General features: G+C 37.8%; 2 protein-coding genes and 1 non-coding gene across 4 annotated transcripts; 2 read left to right on the plus strand and 1 right to left on the minus strand.

Annotated features, from left to right (window-relative positions):
* The first annotated feature begins 3,395 nt into the window (after positions 1–3,395).
* LOC122038550 (non-classical arabinogalactan protein 31-like) lies at positions 3,396–3,955 on the plus strand. Its single transcript, XM_042598348.1, has 2 exons — positions 3,396–3,549; positions 3,624–3,955. Exons 1-2 carry the CDS (start codon positions 3,396–3,398, stop codon positions 3,953–3,955), a joined length of 486 nt encoding a protein of 161 aa, XP_042454282.1.
* A 12,416-nt stretch (positions 3,956–16,371) lies between these two features.
* On the plus strand, positions 16,372–16,479 carry LOC121993535. Its single transcript, XR_006115337.1, has one exon. It is a non-coding gene; the product is annotated as a small nucleolar RNA R71 (small nucleolar RNA).
* Positions 16,480–20,441: 3,962 nt separating this feature from the next.
* On the minus strand, positions 20,442–22,576 carry LOC121967338 (pentatricopeptide repeat-containing protein At3g12770-like). Of its 2 annotated transcripts, XM_042517503.1 has the most exons (2): positions 21,104–22,576; positions 20,844–21,015 (listed from the first exon to the last, which is right to left on the minus strand). In XM_042517503.1, exons 1-2 carry the CDS (start codon positions 22,524–22,526, stop codon positions 20,978–20,980), a joined length of 1,461 nt encoding a protein of 486 aa, XP_042373437.1. In that variant the 5' UTR covers positions 22,527–22,576; the 3' UTR covers positions 20,844–20,977. The 2 variants fall into 2 exon arrangements, with proteins under 2 accessions (XP_042373430.1, XP_042373437.1); XM_042517496.1 differs by having other exon boundaries at positions 20,442–22,576.
* Between the last annotated feature and the right edge of the window lie 1,075 nt (positions 22,577–23,651).

Consider the following 23,651-nt stretch of genomic DNA (forward strand, 5'->3'; position numbering starts at 1 on the left):
AAATGGGTATTCCATCTTAAGCATCGAGCCGATGGTTCTCTTGAATGACACAAATCTCGACTTGTAGCTAAAGGATTTAGTCAACAACCAGGTATTAACTTCAATGACACGTTTAGCCCAGTCATCAAAATTACATCTGTTAGACTATTATTATCAGTAGCTATTAGTTCTAATTGGCCTATACGATAATTAGACATTTCAAATGCATTTCTTTATAGTCATCTTGAGGAAACTATATTTATGGAGCAACCACCTGAGTTCATTCATCCACAATTTCTATCTCATGTTTGTCAACTCAAGAAATCCTTATATAGTCTTCGACAAGCTCCTCGTGTATGGTTTTTTCGATAAGAATTTTCTGGATCAGAGATTGACTCATCTCCATTCCACAAATATAATGATGGATATATGATATTTTTTTTTCTTATTTATGTTGATGACATCCTAATAACTAGCAATGATCACAAGGGTATTATAATTTTATTAAATCTTCACAATTAAGAATTTCCTACTTGAGACTTGGGTATTACTCATTTTTTTCTTGGTATTGAACTTACATGAGGAATGCTATATTCTCTCTCAAAATAAATATATTACTGGGCTTCTTTAAAGAGCTAAAATGAATGAAGCATGTCCAGTCTCGACACCAATTACTATAAACAACTTTACAACTTCATCCTCTCCTACTCTGTCTGATCCACAAATTTATCGAAGAATTATTGGAGCCTTACAATATGTCACTATTACACGCCCTGATATTACCTTTGCAATAAATCATGCTTGTCAATTCATGCATGCACCAACTGAACAAAATTAGGATAATATAAAAATAATACTTCGCTATCTCAAATGTACGATTCTACATGGTCTTCTTTTATATCCCCAATCGTCTCGAAATTTATATGCCTATAGTGATACAGATTGGGCAAGTTCTCCCGAAGATAGACGCTCTACGAGTGGATATGTAATATTTCTTAGATAAAATCTTATCTCATGAAATTTGAAAAAGCAATTTACTGTCTCTCGTCCAAGTACTGAGGTGGAATATAAAACTATAGCAAATACAACATTTGAAATTATTTGGCTTCAATCACTTCTCTCTGAACTTCATCTTGCATCAAATATTACACCAAAATTTAGTGTGATAATATTGGAGCAACATATCTCACAGCAAATCTAATCTTTTATGCTCATATAAAATATACAGAAATTAATTTTCATTTTGTTCGAGAGCGTGTGGCGACTCAATAATTATCAGTCTCTTATATTTCTATGGAGGATCAAATTATTGATATCTTTACTAAGCAATTATCCAAACAATGTTTCAACAACCTAGCGAGCAAACTCAACGTTAGAGATCTCCTGTTGAATTTATCAGGGAGTAAAAGAGATAAAAGAGAATCACCAGAATTGATCGGATCAAATTACCAAATCAAATCAAATTAGTATTAGAATTATTCTAATAATTTTGTTATAATTATTAGAATAATTTTCAGAATAATTCTATTATTTATTAATTGGTTAATTGACCAAGTACTTTTTAAATATTATATATTGTACTGTTCTTAGGACAAATATCTAGAGAAAACAATAAACTTTATTATTGTTCTCGTATTCTTTTTGCCCTCTTCATATTGTTCTTCTTTTACACCATTGGCATGACCAGGAGCAACAACTCTTTTGTTGTTTGGTTGGGAAGTTTCTTGCGAGAAACTTTTGGTGCTTCTTTTCTGGTCATCAAGTGTTCTCCTGGACTTACCAGATAAGATACTCCATGCCTCTGAAATGAGGTTGAAATCATCTTCAACAACGACAGATTTTTTCTTGTCGAGATGTAGGAGAGCCAGCTTTTTGTAATGTTTCATCACTATGTCTTCGTCTGCTCCGGAGTTCACGCAGAGAATGGCGTGCCTACGATTCTCCCTGTCAACTTTACTCTTCGATGCAATGCAAACATCGGGAGTCGCAGTCAAATGAACCAGCCCTTCGAAAGCAGGCAAGAGAGTTGGGCCTCCAAGGCAAATTTCTTGGTGTTGATGATATCATTTTCGGCCAACTTATTCTCGATGATCTCTTTTGCCCTGAGGGCAGATCTCATGACGCCGAGTAGGGGAGGGGAAGGACATAGGAAAGAAAAGGAGATAAAGAAGATTATCGGAGGAGATTGGTGTGCTTCGCGAGTTAGAGAGAATCGGCGTCGACGGAAGAGGCTTTTTCATGCGAGTGGGATGGATGAGATTGGAAGTTTATGGTTAGGATTTAAATCCCTAATTATGGATTCAAGATTAGTCTTCCCTAGTTCTGCGACGAATCTAGGATTTATCCCTAATTCAACGACTAGTATATATTTGTTGCTGAATTTACTAAATCGGCATTTGTTCACAATTTATATGTCCAACGAATCCATAGTTTGTAACAAAATTCTTGATCAACGACAAAAATGAAATTCGTTTCAAATTTATAACAAATTTCATATTCGTCGCAAAACAGCAGCGACAAATGTTGTGACAAATTTTGTCATTACTAATTTTGTAATGAAATATTATTTTATTGCTAATTTTATTGCTATTTTGGAACGTTGAATTCGTTTCCATTATTTTCATTGCCAATTTATCATAAATTATTTTCATCGTTAAAATCCAACCCTGAAGGATTTTTGTTATAGTGGCCCTAAAGTCTTTGCATCTAGAGTGCTTGGTTGTCCCCCATCTTATCAGCACCGTAAATGCTGGGTGCCCAAGAACATCAACCCTGTGCTCCAGGTGCTGACGAACTTGAGAACCCTAACTCAACGTGTCGAGCTCAGAGAGTTCTGTCGCAAGCTCTGTATGCAAATCATTCCCATTGTAGTCCGTACATAATTTTTCCTCTCCAATCATTCCATGCTTCCTCGAGCCAATCTTGATGGGGTTTAGTCCCTCAAAAGACCACGGACCCAGACTATCATTGGAGTCTGTTGATACATTAATATATGTATCATTGGAGAGATAGGGGCTTGACTAGACTACTCAGGTCTGATGCCTGTTGATACATGCAATTCATCCACAAGATTGGGCGGAGATTTTGACATCTTGAACACATTAGTTAGCATTTAATATTATTTATATAATTTATTAATTCAAATTAGTTGTTATTGACAGTGTTTTTTTCGCTGTTATTAAGAGGTACGCTCCTGACATGATGTTGGTAGGAGGGAATAGTACTGCCCTTCACGTCTTAGGTGATGGACTTCACGTTTCGTTTTCTTTGATCGCGCGTTCAACGAATCCAGACATTAATTCCGTCTCCCTATAAATCGTTAGTCTATGTAGGGGGCTTTTGCAACAATTGATCACCAATTCACGTCAAAGTTATCCATGCAATTGAAGATGGGATGGGAATGGACTATTGTAGCGATGGTTTCTGTGGTAGCCATTTCCACTGTGGAACGCTCGGATGGTGCACGGCAGTTGGAGGAAGTTAAGGTGATGTACATTCGTGGCCAGGTCCTTTGTCAGGAATGCTCCAGCGCAATCTGGAAGGAATGGATTCATGGGAAACCCATGAAAGGTACGTAATTCTCATACGATTGGCGGTTAATTATATTAATCTTTCATTGAAACTTAATTGTTGTTTTATTCCAGGTGCGAAGGTGGCGGTGACATGCCTCGACTCGCGCCAACAAACGGTCTACCACGTGAGCGCCACGACCGACAGCAAGGGAGAGTTCCACCTGCCAGTGAGCGTGTCGGCCGGCGGGAAGGCGATGAGGCCTGCAGAGGACTGCACGGTGGGCTTGGTATCGTCGCCGGACACAACCTGTGATATCATGACCGAATTTGGCGGCGGAAAGGGCGGGGTGAAGCCAGGCCATGTGTGGGAGCAGCTCGTCGCGGCAGAGTACACCGTGGGTCCTTTCTTCTTCGCGCCACGCTTGTGCGAGCAACCAACGATGGCCGCGGTAGACTTCGACTGACGACTGAGATATCTACGTGTGCTCATTGTTTTTTTTTTAAGTTCTCTGTACAGTCGAAGAATTTTAAAAACTTTGAAAAACAACCTTTTACTTGGAGGTCCCTCCTCCAAGTGTACTACTTAAGAGTCAATCTCTTAGAATCAATCTTCACTCCTATAAATCTACCTGACCTACTAGGTTTACTATTTGAAGTTCATTCTTCCAAGACTTTCCATTACATAGGATTACCTTCCCCTAGGATTTTTCACTGCATAACTTCACTAACTAGACTTTCACCACCTAACTTTACTCACTAGGGCTTAGCTTCACTCATTGGGACTTCAACTGCCTGACTTGATTCACTAGGACTAGCTTTACTCACTAAGACTTCCACTACCTAGTTTCGTTCACCAGGACTTCCACCACCTATCTTCATTCACTAGGGCCTAGCTTCACTCACTATAGCTTCCATTACCTAGATTCACTCACTAGGACTTCCCCTTACCGAACCTCCATTTAGGATTTTTTCTTACTAGTCATCTAATCCTGACGAGACTTCTCTCTTCTAAACATCAAGTCCTGTTAGATCAACCCTTAGCCAAACCGACCAGACTTAGCTACATTATCAAACATTAAAACTCTGGAAGCTGATTGCATCAACAATTGTACTACTAAAAAGAATGATTCTTGATATACCTCTATCACAATACAAGTCTCTGCACTTCCTTCCACAACATTATCATTGGCTGGACTAAATATACCAACATCAATATCAACAATAGTAGAATCAATAATGTCATAAAAAATCTCATACTAATCATCATTATTAGAAAAATCTATAACACCATCAATAAATGAAACCCTTAATAAATACATCAAGAAAATTGCAAGCCACCATATTATCTAGGGGTGAGCAGTCAACCCCCAAACCGACCAACCCGCTTATACCAACCCAAACTGAACTGAAAAAAAATCCCGCCGGATATAGGTGTTGGTTGCTACTCGAAAAACCTAATGGTTCCACTATATAAAAATTTTGTACAAAGATCTGAACATTTTCCTAGCTACCATGTGTTCTTTTAAATTAAACTTGGATCGCCTGCAGAACTTAACACGTTAGATCCAAAGTTTAATCTATTTGTTCTTTTAGGTTTAGACTCGGATCTCCTACGGAACTTAACACGTTCGATCCAAATCACCTAGGTTATTAATTTCATTAAATATTAGTTTCCAAAATTGGCTCCCATTATTGACGTGGCGATGCACATGGCCTTCTTGGATATGGGAACAACCACCACCGACTAGACGAAGCCTTTTAAGGAAAGTTAATATTTAATTTCTTTAAATAACTTTAGGTCAACCGAAAAGAACAATCAAATCACAAGGAAAAGAAAAAATAAAAGAACACAACATCGAAAATAAATTCGAAATACTAGAATCGTATGCCTCTTGTATTTGGTATTATTTCCAAAAATAACTAGTATGATGCGGAAAGGAAAAAATACTAGTTATACCTTTTAGAAAGACCTCTTGATCTTCTACAGTATTCCTCTTCTAATCTCGGACGTTGTGTGGGCAACGATCTTCCGAGATGAGAAACCACCAATGCACCTTCTTCTCCTCCTTGCAAGGTTCGGCCAAGTCAATAGCTCCTCCAAGGATGAAGAGAAAACACCACCAATGCTCCAAGGGATAAAGCTTTCTCTCCTTCTTCTCCAAGCTTGAATCCGGCCACCACTTATTCTCCTAGAGGAAGAGAAGGTTCGGCCACAACAAGGGTAAGAGAGAACTTGAAGGGGCCGACCACACCAAGGAAGAAGAGAGGGAGAAGAATAATAAAAGTTGTGTGTCATGAAGGCACCCCAACCCCTTGTTTTATATTCCTTGGCTTTGGCAAATAAGGAAATTTAATTACAATAAAATTTCCTTAACTTTCCTTAATAACAATTAATTAAGAAAAATTAAATAAAATTTCCTAATCAATTGTATATGGCCGGCCACCTCATGGAGAGCAAATAAGATAATTTTCAATCAACAATTAAAAATTCCTTATTTGTCTTTGGAAATTTTAAAAAATAAAATTTCCCTTTAAAATCCCTTCATGGTTGATAAAAATAAATTTCTATAATTTTAATTTTTCAACATGTGAATAATTTACAAAGAGAAAAAATAAAATATCTTTCCTATCTACAAATAAGGAAAGAGATCTAATATCTTTCTTTAATCTTTAGTAGATCCTTTTAAAAGAGATATTTTAATTTTTAATCTCTCCAATAAATTATATTTTACACATAAGAAAAAATTAAAATTAAAATTCTTTTTAATTTAATGGGGTTGGCCACCTAAGCTTGGGTTCAAGCTAGGGCCGGCCATCCATGAACCAAGGCTTGGCCGACCCTAGCTTGAACCACAAGCTAGCTTGGCCGACCCTTACATCATGGGTATGAAGGTGGGTATAGGTGGGTATAGTACTCTATAAATAAGAGGCTACGATAGGGACCGAGAGGAGGAATTGGTTTTGGTCTCCTGATAAAATTAAGCATCCCGTGTTCGCCTCGAACACATAACTTAATTTTATCAATAATAATTCATTTCACTAGAGAAATATTATTGAACTACCGCACCAATCCCAAATTACATTTTTGGGTTCCTTCTTATTATGAGTGTGTTAGTCTCCCTGTGTTTAAGATGTCAAATATCCACTAATTAAGTGAGTTACTGACAACTCATTTAATTAATATCTTCATCCAAGAATAGTACCACTCAACCTTATCGTCATGTCGGACTAAGTCCACCTGCAGGGTTTAACATGACAATCTTTATGAGCTCATCTTGGGGACATTATCAACCTAGATTACTAGGACACAGTTTCCTTCTATAATCAACAACACACACTATAAGTGATATCATTTCCCAACTTATCGGGCTTATTGATTCATCGAACTAAATCTTACCCTTTGATAAATTAAAGAAATAAATATAAAATATATGTGCTTGTTATTACATTAGGATTAATAGCACACACTTCCATAATAACTGAGGTATTTATTCTTTTACAAAGTCAGTATAAAAGAAACGACCTCAAATGGTCGTACTCAATACACTCTAAGTGTACTAGTGTAATTATATAGTCAAGATAAACTAATTCCTAATTACACTACGACCTTCCAATGGTTTGTTCATTTCCATTTTGGTCGTGAGCTACTGTTTATAATTTATAAGGTATTGATAACATCATCTTCTGTATGTGGCACCACATACTATGTTATTTACAATATAAATTAATTGAACAACTACAACTAAATATAGACAATTTGACCAAATGTGATTCTTTATTCAAAATAAATGTTTACAAAAGCTTAGGCTTTCAGTATACACTCCAACAATCTCCCACTTATACTAACGGCTAAGCTGCCATATCTTCTGCCATACATCTGATTCCCATTCCCTCCACATGCCGATCGAAAGCTTTAGCTGGAAGGGCCTTAGTGAAAGGATCTGGCAGGTTATCTGCTGATGCAATCTTGACGATGACAACTTCTCCTCGCTTCACGATATCTCGTATCAGGTGGTACTTGCGCTCTATATGTTTACTTGCCTTATGGGCTCGTGGGTCCTTCGAGTTTGCAACTGCACCGCTATTATCACAATAAATTGTGATGATTTTGGCCAAACCAGGAATCACTTCTAAGTCCATTAGAAAGTTCCTGAGCCATACTGCTTCTTTAGCTGCCTCAAAGGCTGCTACACACTCAGCTTCCATGGTTGAGTCCGAAACGTATTTCTGTTTAACACTCCTCCATGCAATGGCTCCACCTCCTAAAGTAAACACATAGCCTGATGTAGACTTACTATTGTCCCTATCTGATTGGAAATCTGAATCCGTGTAACCCACAGGGAGCAAATCGTCTGCTTGGTAAACTAGCATATAATCTCTAGTCCTTCTCAGGTACTTTAATATATGCTTTACCGCAGTCCAATGTCCTTGTCCAGGGTTACTCTGATATCTGCTAACCATGCCCACGACAAAATAGATATCAGGTCTCGTACATAGGAAGTTCCTGAGACATACAACTTCTTTGGCTACCTCAGAGGCTGCCACATACTCAGCTTCCATGGTTGAGTCTAAAACACATTTCTGCTTAACACTCCTCCATACAATGGCTCCACCTCCTAGAGTAAACACATAGCCTGACGGAGACTTACTATTGTCCCTATCTGATTGGAAGTCTGAATCCGTGTAACCCACAGGGAGCAAATCGTCTGCTTGGTAAACTAGCATATAATCTGTAGTCCTTCTCAGGTACTTCAATATATGCTTTACAGCAGTCCAATGTCCTTGTCCAGGGTTACTTTGATGTCTGCTAACCATGCCCACGGCAAATCAGATATCCGGTCTCGTACAGAGCATTGCATACATTAGGCTTCCCACAGCCGAAGCATAAGGAACTGCCTTCATATCCTCTATCTCTTTTGATGTCTTCGGAGACATCTCTTTAGATAGAGCTACTCCATGCCTAAAAGGTAAGAAACCTTTCTTGGAATCCTGCATGCTAAAACGAGCAAGGATTGTATCTATATATGAAGCTTGGGACAGACACAACATTCTTTTCTTGCGATCCCTTATAACTTTGATCCCAAGAATGTGTGCACAATCTCCTAAGTCCTTCATATCAAATTGTTTGGACAACCATACCCTTACGCCCGATAATACCTTGACATTGTTGCCAATTAACAAAATATCATCTACGTATAGTACAAGAAATACCACCACGTTTCCGTTACACTTCTTGTATACACAAGACTCATCCGGACACTGAATAAATCCATATGACTGGATTACTTCATTAAACCGGATGTTCCAAGACCTTGAAGCTTGTTTTAGTCCATAAATGGACCGATTGAGCTTGCACACTAGATGCTCTTTGCCTTTTTCAATAAACCCTTCTGGTTGCTTCATATGGATGTTCTCTTCAAGACTTCCATTAAGGAAAGCTGTCTTGACATCCATTTGCCAAATCTCATAATCCATATGAGCAGCAATGGATAAGAGTATCCGGATAGACTTAAGCATGGCTACCGGTGAAAAGGTTTCCTCATAGTCGATTCCCTCTTTCTGAGTGTACCCTTTCGCAACAAGCCTAGCTTTGAAGGTTTCTACCTTCCCGTCTGTCCCTCATTTCCTTTTGTAGATCCACTTGCATCCAACGGCTTTTACACCATCAGGTGGTTCTACAAGCTCCCAGACCTTATTAGAGTACATAGACTTTATTTCAGAATTCATTGCCTTTTGCCAAGATGCTGCATCTATATCTTGGAGTGCTTCGTCATATGTTCGGGGATCAGGTTCATGTTTACCCGGGATCAAGTCCGAAGACTCTCCCAAAAACATGAATCTTTCAGGCTGCCTTACAACCCTCTCACTACGACGAGGCACTGTCTGTGGTTGTGTATCATGTGTGACACGTGTTGCAGTCTCTTGTGATATTTCATCTTGTACTGTTGGTACCGAAGTAGACGTATCCTCTCTAAGTTCTTCTAAAACAACTTTGCTACTGTGCTTGTGATCCATTATATAGTCTTCTTCTAAAAACTGGGCATTGGTGCTAACAATGATCTTCTGGTCTTTAGGACTATAAAATAAACCACCTTTCGTTCCTTTGGGATACCCCACAAACACGCGAACTTCTGTACGAGATTCTAACTTATCAACATCTGGTTTCAGCACATGTGTTGGACTACCCCAAATCCGAATATGTCTTAGACTGGGCTTTCGCCCATTCCACAATTCTGTAGGAGTAGAAGAAACTGATTTAGAAGGTACTAAGTTCAGAATGTACACTGCTGTTTCCAGAGCGTATCCCCAAAACGAATTTGGTAATTCTGAGTAACTCATCATCGATCTAACCATCTCCATAAGAGTCCTATTCCTTCGTTTTGCTACACCATTCTGTTGGGGTGTACCAGGTGCAGACAGTTGGGATTGAATCCCAGCCTCTGATAAGTAATTCCTAAACTCTCTTAAGAGGTATTCGTCACCACGATCAGACCGTAGTGTCTTGATACTTTTACCTAGTCGTTTCTCCACATCAGCCTTGTATTCTTTGAACTTATCAAAGCACTCGGACTTGCGGCGCATTAGGTAAATGTATCCGTATCTTGAATAATCATCTATGAAAGAGATAAAATATTCAAAACCACATCTTGCCTGGATAGACATAGGACCACACAAATCAGAATGAACCAATTCTAACACTTCTTTGACTCTATACCCCTTGGCCTTGAAAGGCCTTTTGGTCATTTTACCTTCCAAGCAAGATTCACAAGTTGGAAAATTTTCCAACTCTAATGAACTCAAAAGTCCATCGGCTATAAGCCTCTGAATCCTACTTAAGTTAATATGACCAAGCCTGAGATGCCAAAGATATGCTTGGTTCATTTCCGAAGGTTCTTTTCTCTTATTAGAATTAGAAGATGAGTTATAAATTTCGATGTTTTACTTTGTGGGAGAAATCGGATTTAAAGTATACAAATTGCCAACTAATGCACCAGAACAGATAATCTCTTTATTTCTCTTAATAACTACATCGTTACTAAAGAAAACTGAATATCCATCCAAAAACAGTTTAGAAACTGAAATTAAATTCTTTCTAAAACTGGGTACATAAAGACAATTTCTTAAAACCAAATTTCTATTTCTATTAAAAGATAAGTAGACGTCTCCCACTGCAACAGCCGCCACCTTAGTAGCATTGCCCATGTAGACGGTAATTTCTCCTTCAGATAGTCGTCGGGTTTCCTGGAACCCCTGCAAGGAATTACAGACATGATCAGTGGCTCCCGTATCTACACACCAGGTGCTAGTAGATAACACCGCTAAACATGTTTCAACAACTAGAGCATGAGATATACCTTTGTTGTTTTGATTCCTACGAGGACAGTCCGCCTTCCAATGCCCTGACTGCTTGCAGATGAAGCACTTGCCCTTCGACTTCTTCATTCCAGCTTTAGATCCTGTACTCTGAGATTTATTCACTTTCTTTGCTGGACCAACTTGTTTCTTCTTCTTCTTTCCTTTCGGTTTAGAAGTAGAACCATTTTCAGCATAGTGAATATGAGAATTGTGACGAAACAAACCTTCTGCTGCCTGAAGTTCTGTCAGTAGTTCCGCCAATGAATATACCCTTTTGTTCATATTGTAATTCAGGCGGAATTGCTCAAAACTTCTAGGCAGTGTTTGGAGGATCATATCGATCTGGGTTTCCCCATCAATTTCTCCTCCAAGGATCTGTATTTCGTTCAGATAAGCCATCATCTTTAGGATATGATCCCTCACAGGAGTACCCTCTTGCATGGTGGCTGCCATTATCTTTCTCATGGCTTCTTGCCTAGAAGCCCGATCCTGTTGACCAAAGAGTTCCTTGAGATTGTTCATAATATCATAGGCTGTTGGTAAATCTTGATGCTGATGTTGCAATACATTTGACATTGAAGCCACAATGTAACACCACGCCATCTCATCTGCTTTTACCCATTTCCTATGATACTCAATCTCCTCTTGGGTAGATTCACTAGTGAGTGCATCAGGACAAGGCTCAGTCAGTACAAACTTATAGCTTTCAGCAGTAAGAACAATGTCCAGGTTCCTTTTCTAATCTATGTAGTTAGGACCAGTAAGTCTATTCTGTTGTAGTATGATGGACAGTGGGTTGAAAGTCATCCTAAGAATCATAAATAACTTTTGGTCAGAACTCTAAATTTAGAATAATATTGATTCCTCAAACAATACTATTTTAAATTAACCAACACCTCAAAACACCGCGAATATTGTATGCCACGATAGTGTGGACGTATACAAATTCAACATTTGTAAAAGGAGGGTTTTAACCCATTAATTTTATTATCTTGTCAACCTAACTTTTTGACAAATAAAATTAATAGTTGGCATCCTTTGGTCACACAAATAATAGCAGTGACTCCGATGGGGAGGATACTATTAGATATGCCTAAGTGTATACCATTACTTGACACTAAGTCCATTAATAAGATTGTGCCCCTTCCGATGGGGAAGATCACACGCTCTTAATTAATTTCCTATAGTCATCCTAAATGAAAGTTTGTTCTAGTGATCCACAAACAAGCTCATCTGATATGGAGGAAGGCACTCAGAGCCAACGCGCAAGTTTGTTTGCATCACTTACAAACCAGTAATGGAGATCGTGGAATTTATTTAAAATTCCTCTCCCACTTAGTTATTTATAAATGAGGAATTTTAACTATGCTAGCCTACTGGACATGTATACTAACATGCACACACAGCACAATATAAAAGCAATAAATGAAAAACTATTTTTCAACTATTATGACTTTTATCTATTGTTTTCCTCCGTGTGTCGCCAACCCTAGCTGCTGCCATCTTTGGCCACTGCCACCGGGTCTTGCTATCGCATCCATCTTGCTCCTTGTTCCGCTGCGCCTCTGGTCCTCAAAAAAGGTTCCACGCCTTGCAAGATTCGATCTGTGACATAAATAGAATTTTACATTTTTCGATCCTATATTCCTCGAAGGAATGTACATGTAAACTAGATCGAACATAAAATAAAAATTTACATCCATCGATCCTATATTCCATAAAAGGAATGTACATGTAACTAGATCAAAAATAAAATTCTAATAAAAACTAAATACAGCTTCTGCTGTATTTTATAATACAATCATGCACACACATATAAATGCCCTTGACATGTCCAAGGGTCCAATCACACACATAATAACTAAAAGTCATAATAGTTGGATCCTGCATCCACAAAGTTAGCACATCCTACTATTAACCTTCCTAAATTATGTATGACATGTGCATAATTAAACTAATACCAAATACACAGAGGCAAAACCCTAGCTCTGATACTAATTGTTGGTTGCTACTCGGAAAACCTAATGGTTCCACTGTACAAAAATTTTGTACAAAGGTCTGAACCTTTTCCTAGCTACCATGTGTTCTTTTAAATTAAACTTAGATCGCCTGCGGAACTTAACACGTTTGATCCAAAGTTTAATCTATTTGTTCTTTTAGGTTTAGACTCGGATCTCCTGCGGAACTTAACACGTTCGATCTAAATCACCTAGGTTATTAATTTCATTAAATATTAGTTTCCAAAATTGGCTCCCAGTACTGACGTGGCGAGGCACATGTCCTTCTTGGATATGGGAACAACCACCACCGACTAGACAAAGCCTTTTAAGGAAAGTTAATATTTAATTTCCTTAAATAACTTTAGGTCAACCGAAAAGAACAATCAAATCACAAGGAAAAGAAAATAATAAAAGAACACAACATCAAAAACAAATTCGAAATACTAGAATCGTATGCCTCTTGTATTTGGTATTATTTCCAAAAATAACTAGTATGATGCGGAAAGGAAAAAATACTAGTTATACCTTTTAGAAAGACCTCTTGATCTTCTACCGTATTCCTCTTCTAACCTCGGACGTTGTGTGGGCAACGATCTTCCGAGATGAGAAACCACCAATGCACCTTCTTCTCCTCCTTGCAAGGTTCGGCCAAGTCAATAGCTCCTCCAAGGATGAAGAGAAAACACCACCAATACTCCAAGGGATAAAGCTTTCTCTCCTTCTTCTCCAAGCTTGAATCCGGCCACCACTTATTCTCCTAGAGGAAGAGAAGGTTCGGCCACAACAAGGGGAAGAGAGAACTTGAAGGGGCCGGCCACACCAAGGAAGAAGAGAGGGAGAAGAATAATAAAAGTTGTGTCATGAAGGCACCCCAACCCCTTCTTTTATATTCCTTGGCTTTGGCAAATAAGGAAATTTAATTACAATAAAATTTCCTTAATTTTCCTTAATAACAATTAATTAAGAAAAATTAAATAAAATTTCCTAATCAATTGTATATGGTCGGCCACCTCATGGAGAGCAAATAAGATAATTTTCAATCAACAATTAAAAATTCCTTATTTGTCTTTGGAAATTTTAAAAAATAAAATTTCCCTTTAAAATCTCTTCATGGTTGATAAAAATAAATTTCTATAATTTTAATTTTTCAACATGTGAATAATTTACAAAGAGAAAAAATAAAATATCTTTCCTATCTACAAATAAGGAAAGAGATCTAATCTCTTTCTTTAATTTTTTGTAGATCCTTTTAAAAGAGATATTTTAATTTTTAATCTCTCCAATAAATTATATCTTTCACATAAGAAAAAATTAAAATTAAAATTCTTTTTAATTTAATGGGGCCGGCCACCTAAGCTTGGGTTCAAGCTAGGGCCGACCATCCATGAACCAAGGCTTGGCTGGCCCTAGCTTGAACCACAAGCTAGCTTGGCCGACCCTACATCATGGGTATGAAGGTGGGTATAGGTGGGTATAGTACTCTATAAATAAGAGGCTACGATAGGGACTGAGAGGAGGAATTGATTTTGGTCTCCCGATAAAATTAAGCATCCCGTGTTCGCCCCGAACACACAACTTAATTTTATCAATAATAATTCATTCCACTAGAGAACTATTATTGAACTACCGCACCAATCCCAAATTACATTTTTGGGCTCCTTCTTATTATGAGTGTGTTAGTCTCCCTGTGTTTAAGATGTCAAATGTCCACTAATTAAGTGAGTTACTAATAACTCATTTAATTAATATCTTCATCCAAGAATAGTACCACTCAACCTTATCGTCATGTCAGACTAAGTCCACCTGCAGGGTTTAACATGACAATCTTTATGAGCTCATCTTGGGGGCATTATCAACCTAGATTACTAGGACACAGTTTCCTTCTATAATCAACAACACACACTATAAGTGATATCATTTCCCAACTTATTGGGCTTATTGATTCATCGAACTAAATCTCACCCATTGATAAATTAAAGAAATAAATATCAAATATATGTGCTTGTTATTACATTAGGATTAAGAGCACACACTTCCATAATAACTGAGGTATTTGTTCCTTTACAAAGTCAGTATAAAAGAAACGACCTCAAATGGTCCTACTCAATACACTCTAAGTGTACTAGTGTAATTATATGGTCAAGATAAACTAATTTCTAATTACACTACGACCTTCCAATGGTTTGTTCATTTCCATTTTGATCGTGAGCTACTGTTTATAATTTATAAGGTATTGATGACATCATCTTCTGTATGTGGCACCACATACTATGTTATCTATAATATAAATTAATTGAACAACTACAACTAAATGTAGACAATTTGACCAAATGTGATTCTTTATTCAAAATAAATGTTTACAAAAGCTTAGGCTTTCAGTATACACTCCAACAATAGGGTTGGATGTAGGGTCATGATATTACATTATCTGATCTAGTAGGGCCGGATAATTTTTTATCCTAATAATCAAACTAATCCGATCTACGATCACCCCTACTTGTAGCAGCTACTGTCGATAAGCTGCTACATGTTGTATCAGCTAATGCCGATTAGCTGCTACACGTGTAATGAGTAATGTCTATTATTATTTTAAAACATGTTATTTTTTTATTATATTTATATTTATATTTATATTTATATTTTATATTTTATTAGATATAGGGTTGGATATCCAAATAACTAGTAACCCGTCGGATATCTGATACATAAAAACCACTGGATATCGGGTCAGATGTAGGGTCCTAATATTGCATTATCTAATCTAGTAGGGCCGGATAATTTTTTACCCCAAAATTATCATCACAGAATTTGCTAAATTCTTCATCATTCTTTGCTTTCATTGGCCTTTTTGGAAAAAAGAATTGATGGTACATAGGTTCTTAATGAGGCATTAACATGAATTCATCTCTCTTTTCTTTGGATTTCTCTAGTGTAAGTGGCAAAGGTCCAAATTATTCATTTATCTTTGGTTTTACCAACCTTTGAGGGAATGATATACACTCTTGCCGAAGTGATAGTGATCAATTTTTTTAGAAAATCAAATTTCTCAATGTCCATTCCTTCATTAGTGTTACCACCTTTCTCTTGCACTTCTTTTAGATTTCTCCCACTCCTCAACTCAATAGCATTTATTTTGGTTGGGAAGGATGACTCAATTGAAATTTGTTTTAGAGATTCAATATCTTGTAAGGCCAAACCCTCTATCTTATCATCTAGCGGCTTAAATCTTTGATTCTATGGCTTGATAATAGTCTCCACTAGGTTTTCATAAATCTTGAGCAGTTTCAACAATTCTTGTTTGACATTCACATTTGCATTTATGGGTCGAACTTTAGAAATTCTTGGGGAAGATGTCATCAAATTTTCATTTGACCATCCATGTAGGTTTAGTGTCACTTGATCAATTAAGTCATACGCTTCGTCCAAACTTTTATTCATCAAAGAACCTCTTGTAGCTAAATCTGAAAATGACTTATTTGAGAAAGAAATTTCCATATAATATATGCACAATCATCTACTTCTCCAAACCATGATGAGGACATTGTCGTAATGAACCCTTAAATCTATCTCATGCCTCATATAGTGATTCTCCATTTACCTTAGCAAAGCTTGTGATTTTATATCTTAAATATCTCATCCTACTTGGAGGAAAAAAGTAATTTAAAAATCATTGCTCTAGTTGTTCTCATCTTATGATCCTTTGTTGAGGAGAGAATACAACCAAGACCTTGTTTTATCATTGAGACTGAAATAAAATGCCAACAACTGAATTGCATTTGTCGACACTCCTTCACAATGAACCATATTACAATATTCATAAAATACCTCAAGGTGTCAATACAGGTTTTCTGAATCTGCTCCTCCAAATTGGTGATCTTGTAACATGGAAATTAATGTCAAGTCTAGTTGGAAGTTGTCGGCATTGATTTGAGGTAGCACATTATGAGATCTTCTTCTTCTAGTTATGGGTGTGAAAAATTCTCTCAAAGACCTATTTGCCATATCAATGCTCATTATATCTTGTCAAAAAAAATAGTAGATTTTTAGAAATAATCGCAATCACCTACAAAATAGAATTATTAGAAAAACAAAAATATAGAATTTAAATAGCAAGAAAAGAAATGTAGAATTGAAAATAAGAAAGAAAATATAAAATTTAAGAAAAAAAAATAAAAATGCAAAATTTTTAGGATTATTAACTAAATCGCTAGTTAACTAATGTTAATCGAAAATAGACCCTAGCAATGACGTCAAAAACTTGATGGTTTAACTGCAAGTGTATGGTTATGTCGTTATGTAATAAAATATTGATCTATAAGAACTATTAATTAAGCACTAGCTGTGTTCGCAAAATAAGTTATCTAGAAGATACGTGTTTGTGTGTGGGCTTGAGAGATTGAAGGAGGAAGAGAGAGTTGAGAGAGCCAGAGAGAAAAGTTTAAGAGAGGGTTGAGTGTAGAGAAGGTCAAGGGAATGCAAACAGTCTATGGGAGATGTTGGATTAGGAGATGATTCAAAAATTTTGATTTCATTACAATGTTTGTAAACACCTAATCTATTTTGATTTCCTATTCTCAATGGTTATTTATATAGGTAAACTATCCTATGATATCCGATGTGAACAATTGGGACTACACTAGCGTATCCATTCTAATTTTTCGTCTACTTTCAGAGTGATAGAACTAAGTGATTACTTTCTTAAAAAGATCTCTATCACATAATCCCAAAACCCCCCGAGTTATCTTCTGCTATTATGTGGCGAGAAATTGGAACCAATCCATTAAAACCTATGATAACTTATTTTTTCTCATGGCATACTGATTTACTTTAGTAGGAGACTCTCCACGTCTTGAGTTTCTATAGGTCGGAGGATTGGGTTCTCCTTTTGATTCATTCCCACACCTCATGGGATATAAATCTTATACTTTTGGCATCAAGATCATGTGTACATAGTAGGTCTGAACTACAAATACACATGTCATTGAATAAGAAACATGCAAACTCAATAGATTCAACAAAATAGTGTTTACAACTCAAAAGGAATCTCTAATCTTAGAGTCTAGAGATCTACTCCATGTAGAAGAAAATACAACTAAGAGATAAAGAAGATAGCAATCTACAACTTAATACACAAGATAGAGAGAAGAGAATGCTTATCAATTTGTTGTCGATATTTTCTGATAAAATCGTTACTTTGGAAGTAGACGATCGTCGAGATGGATGAAGATGGTTTCTCTAGGATTTCTGTTAGAGGAAAACACCCTCTACCATGGAAGGGGGCGTAGATAGGTCGCATAAACTGTGACTCAAACTAAGATAAAAGTTATGGCTTTTTAAAATTTAATTTGTAGTGCAGTTTAAGATGTCGACACGGCCGTGGCCGCCGACTCGACCGTGGCTGGTCATGGTTAACACTAGAAAATGATCAAAATTGACACGGTCGTGCCCATTGACATAACCAAGTTGTGATAGAAGTTGTTGACTCCATTTTAGTACTATTTCGTGCCCGATTTCTTTCATACGAATACTCTCGTGTCATCGAACATGACCGAAGTGTATTCCTTGATTAAAACTTCATTTTGAAAGTCTTTTGAATGTTTTTCTTCATGTATGATTTGTGTGTTTGGCTCGATAATGAGGCTTGATGATGAGACATGGCTAGCCCTTGTTGAGTGTTTTTTCACTTCATTCTTCATCTTTCTTGGCTATAGGAGCATGCTTATGTCATGGGACACAACTGGATCACACCAACTTCACGTTCCAAGGGATTTATGCTCGATTTTAACTCCAAATTCATGCCTATCAAAAACATAAGCAAAGAGCAGTTCTCTAAACTAAAAGAGAAAAATAATGAAATCACATAAAAATAAGGTACGATAATGTAAATCATGCACATAAAATACAGGTAAATGTACAACAATCAATGCTTAGAAATATAAATAATCTACACACATTAACATGGCAGCGACAACAACTCCTTTACTTGACACATGATAGAACAGGTTCAGCCCACTCCTCACCTCAAGGACGATGTACAAGGAGATGGATGATAGCTAGGGTGTGGCTAACATGGAAACTTTTATATTACCTAGCGGGTGTTGGCTAAAGAGGGGACATACTCTCACTCTCTCTTTTTCCTAAGTTCTCTCTCAATTTCTGTGAGTATTGTCTGTAGTCAATGTGGTGGTTGACTTCCCAGATATTGTTCTTCTTCCCCTTTCCACTACAAAAATCCCTTCCTCAGTGACTATTATGGCAACTTACAAATGCTCTTCCCAGTAGAAGATCCTTTCTTTGCTAGATCAAACCCTTCTCGGAGAAGGCAAGCTTTGTTTTGAGCCTTGTCCTGACTTAAGAATCGGAGGGGTAAAGCTAGCGCTACCGGCTCCTGTTGATGTGTGTTAATATCTCAGATCATAAGTTTACTTATCTGAGGTGAATTGCTTTGATAGGCCAGTCTCGGCGCATAGCAAAAGAAGCTTTGCCAGCAAGAATCTTCAACTCAAGTAGTGCGATATGTTAGGAAGCCACGGATCTAAGCAGGAGATTCTGACCACATCAGTATTCACTATTTTTGTTCAACAACTCCCTGCCAAGTTTTATTGGTTCTATAATCAACTCATCTTGACCATCACGTAATTGATAATACAACAATCAACAAGTCAATCAATTGAGCCCTGGAATAGAAACTCACATAAACATTTTGTGTTCTTCCAAAATAAATTTATTAATTTACTAATCTGTACATGTTTCAGTCAATTGAAACAACACTTCTCACTCAAATGAATAGTTAACTCAAACTAGTTTCTAAGGTTGAGTCAAGTCTAGTTTCACTTAGTAACCCTTCATACAACTACAACTACATTCGACTCTTAACTTCATGTAGAGGTTTCATATCTAAACTTTATGAGTAAAGAAGTCTTGCTTCTGAGTCTTCTGTGATAAGAGACCATATTTTTTAAAATAAGATTTTATCATTTATTAAGCATTTAGTTCTTCGTGGCCTGCAAAGACTTCAATTGTCAAATATCTTATCCTTGATCTACTTGAAATTCTTCTTGCCAAATATCTAGTTCTTAATCTATCAAAATTCTCAACTTGCTAAATTTTTAGTATTGCACCTGTAATATTAATGTCAATGTTAAATATCATAACTTGCACTGCACATTTGGCATACTATATTAGTATTCATAATATTATCCAAAATTTAACCTTTACTCAAACATCAAATTATGGTGCATGATTGCACCAATACTACTCTTGTGGTGGTACATTAGAAAAGTAATAGCCCTTGGCTTTCATTGTTTATCCCAAAAACACTGATTTGGTTTGAAGCTTATTCAAATGTTTAACAAAAGCTTCATATTCACAATCATAAAGGCATGTTTGGGTTCCTTCTTTTACATTTCTCATATGCAATTTTATTAATATACCTGTTTAGGATGACACAACATCCAGTGCATGCCCACCAAAATGGAAGCAGCAAATCAATATGACTCATTACGGACTGAAGCATATTCAATCAAAGAATATAGTATTGTGTACATTTCCCCAAAATGAAATATCAAAACAACTCATTATGGACCAAAGCATATTCGAGAAAGTTAAATTTCATTAGAAAATAACATAAAATTGTGGTATTTCAAAAAGAGTCCATTATGAGAGAATCCTCAAGGATAAAGAATTTGACGACATCAAGAGACAACCAAGCCACAGTGAGTCTGTATTAGTCCATTGATTTCTGTTTTCCTTGTGGCAAAAAAATCAAGGGCGGGAAAACCCAGCACAGTGTAGATTATGTTTCCCCACTTTCTTAAAACGCATATTATGCTTGTATGGCATCGTGGTTTTATAAGCCAATAACTCCAATGTCTGAGTCAAGAAAACTGTAACCTGGTTGTTTCTTGAGTCCATTCAATTCTGCCAAAGCTCTAACCTTTTCAACGTCAGTCCACCTTTTCTCCATGGCATACATGTTGGAGATGTTAACATAAGGACCAATGTGCTTGGGTTTCAGGCTGATTATGTTTTGAGCTGCAATCTCAGCAAGCTCAACATTATGATGAATCTTGCAGGCAGAGAGCAGTGCTTCCCATACATCAGCATTCAGCATTGCATCCAAGTCAGTGTCTATGATGAAGCTATACGCATCCTCCAAATCTCCAGCCCTTCCAAGAATATCAACGATGCAAGAATAGTGGTAAGCCTTAGGTTTCAAGAAGTACACCTTTGACATCTCGTAGAAGATCTCCTTACCCTCATTAACTAGTCCTGTGTGACTGCAGGCTGATAGAATTGAAGTGAATGAAACCTCATCGGGTCTAATGCCATGTTCCTTCATCTCATTAAAGCAAGCAACTGCCTCCTTCCCCCTTCCGTGAAGTCCATACCCTGAAATCATTGCGCTCCAGGAAACAAGATTTTTCACTGGCATTTCATCAAATACTTGACGGGATGACTCAAGACTTCCACACTTGGCATATAAGTTTACGAGTGCAGTTCCAACGTAAACCATGTTTCTATGTCCCCTTCGAATGATATGAGCATGAAGGCTCATTCCAAATGTTAAGGCTAGCATCCGACTGCATGCGCCGAGCACCACTAAAAGTGTTATTGTGTCAGGAGGTACGCCCTCCATGTTCATCTGGCAAAAAAGAGCCAAGCCTTCAGCAGCATTTCCATGACGGGCACAACCAGAAATAATGGAGTTCCATGAGATCGCATCTCTACTGCTCATCGCATCAAACAACCTACGTGCACCTATCAAGAACTTGGACTTAGAATACAAGTCGATGAGAGCATTACACAAAAATCCATCTAATCGCAAGCCACTACGGAGCATGTGTGCATGGATCTCCCTTCCCTGCTTTAATGCCATCAAATTTGCGCAGGCAGGCAGTACTCCCAGAAGAGATGCCTCATCCCATTGGCCTTTGTTGGCTAAAGTATCAGAAAAGAGCATGAGAGAGCTCAATGGATCATTATTTCTCGCATAACCCGAAATCATTGTATTCGAAGTAGTTAGATCTTTAACCGGCATTCGGTCGAAGACCTTCTGGGCGCATTTCATACGCCCACATTTGGAGTACATGGACAGAAGCGAATTGGCCACAAAGACGTCGTCCGCATACCCGGAAATAGCTATCTGAGAATGTATCCCTTTTCCAACTTTGATGAGGTCAGGATCGCCACACGCCATGAGAACGAACGGGTAGGTGTACTTGTCAGCACGGTGACCAAAGCCCAGCATCTGGCGGTACAAGAGGAGAGCTCGAAGAGGCTGACCGTAGAAGGCGTAGCCCCGGATCATGACGTTCCAGAGGAAGGTGCTCCGGTGGGCGATGGCGTCGAAGATGGCGCGGGCTTGGCGGACCCTGCCGCAGGCGGCGTACATAGCACAGAGCTTGGTGCGGAGGTAGGTATTGTGGACGAGGACGCCGGAGGCGACCATGTGGCCGTGGATCTGCAGGCCATGGCGCAAGGACTTAGAGTTGGTGAGGGATTCCAAGAGGCGTCCGCACTCAAGGGAGGAAAGCAGGTGATTCCATTGAGGTCCTGCTTGTGATGGAGATGGACAGGGGTGGGGATCCAAAGGAAAGGTATGGAAATAGAGGGAGAGTGAGGGAAAGATCAATCCGAGCGAGAGGTTGGTGGAGCTGGGACGACATGCGATGGACATGGAAGTGTATCTCCCTGCGTTTTTAGCTTGCCACACAGTTCAAAACTTCAAATATCATTTTCATGTTCCCCCTCCATCAGATATTTAAATTCAATTCAGTTAAATAAATCAGATATTTCACTTATTTTAATTTGGATTCAATTTTAAAGTTATCTATTTGGTTAAACCAAAATTTAACCTAAATTAGATTTAAAAACTGAGTAATGTTGATGTCAATGTGGGCTGCGTGGCTAAGGTTTTATAGTTTTCAACCCTAAATCCCTAAATCTCCTCATTTGCTTGCCGCTCATGTCTCCCCTTCTCAGCCCATCACTCAATCCCCTTTGACTCGAGGATAGATCCTCTAGTCCACAATTTGTGGACCAGGGGATGGTCCATTATTGTAGACCCTTGATTTGGATGGACCCTATTAACTTAAAGGTGAGCTCCATCCAAATCAACGATCCTCATATAATGGACCATCTCATAGTCCGCAAATTGCGGACCAGAAGATCCGGTCTGCTTTGACTCTCGCCGCTGACACCTATGGGCCACGACTCCGCCAGTCCATCTTGCTCAACCCTCTCTTCTTTCATTGTGTCTTCGCATCTCTCCATCAATCCTCTCGTCGCCAAGCACCTACTAGACTACTGCGAGGCTGCGACTCAGCATCTCCATCCATCCTCCTTGCTTAGCCCTCCCTCCTCCCTCCTCTCGTCGCTCTCACCGCTGGCTCAAGTACTCATTGCTCCAGATGGGAGTCCCCTTGTCCTCACGCTAGGACCGCCTGTGTGGATAAATTGGAGGGTATTTATAGAAAATTCATTAAGTCACACTTAGTTTTTGTTCTATTGATTGGATAGTTACTACATTTTAAGGGCTTTCGTTTCTGTGTATGAATTTTGTCTTCTTGTTTTTTCTTCTTGTTTTTCATAATACACAAATTATTAATTTTAATTCTTCCTTTTCTTTTTCATTCCTAACCACATCTGGGCAACTTTAATTAGTAATTTTTGTATTGATCTTGTACTGACATATCAATTTCTTATTGAACTCAAGTAGTTAACAGTGTCTATATATCTTGATAAGTATTATCATGCTTTATTTATAGTTGAGTTTCATATTTGTCTTTTAGTTTTAGTTAAT

The sequence above is a fragment of the Zingiber officinale genome, chromosome 1B, assembly GCF_018446385.1.
Source record: "Zingiber officinale cultivar Zhangliang chromosome 1B, Zo_v1.1, whole genome shotgun sequence".
In the NCBI taxonomy this organism is placed as follows: domain Eukaryota; kingdom Viridiplantae; phylum Streptophyta; class Magnoliopsida; order Zingiberales; family Zingiberaceae; genus Zingiber; species Zingiber officinale.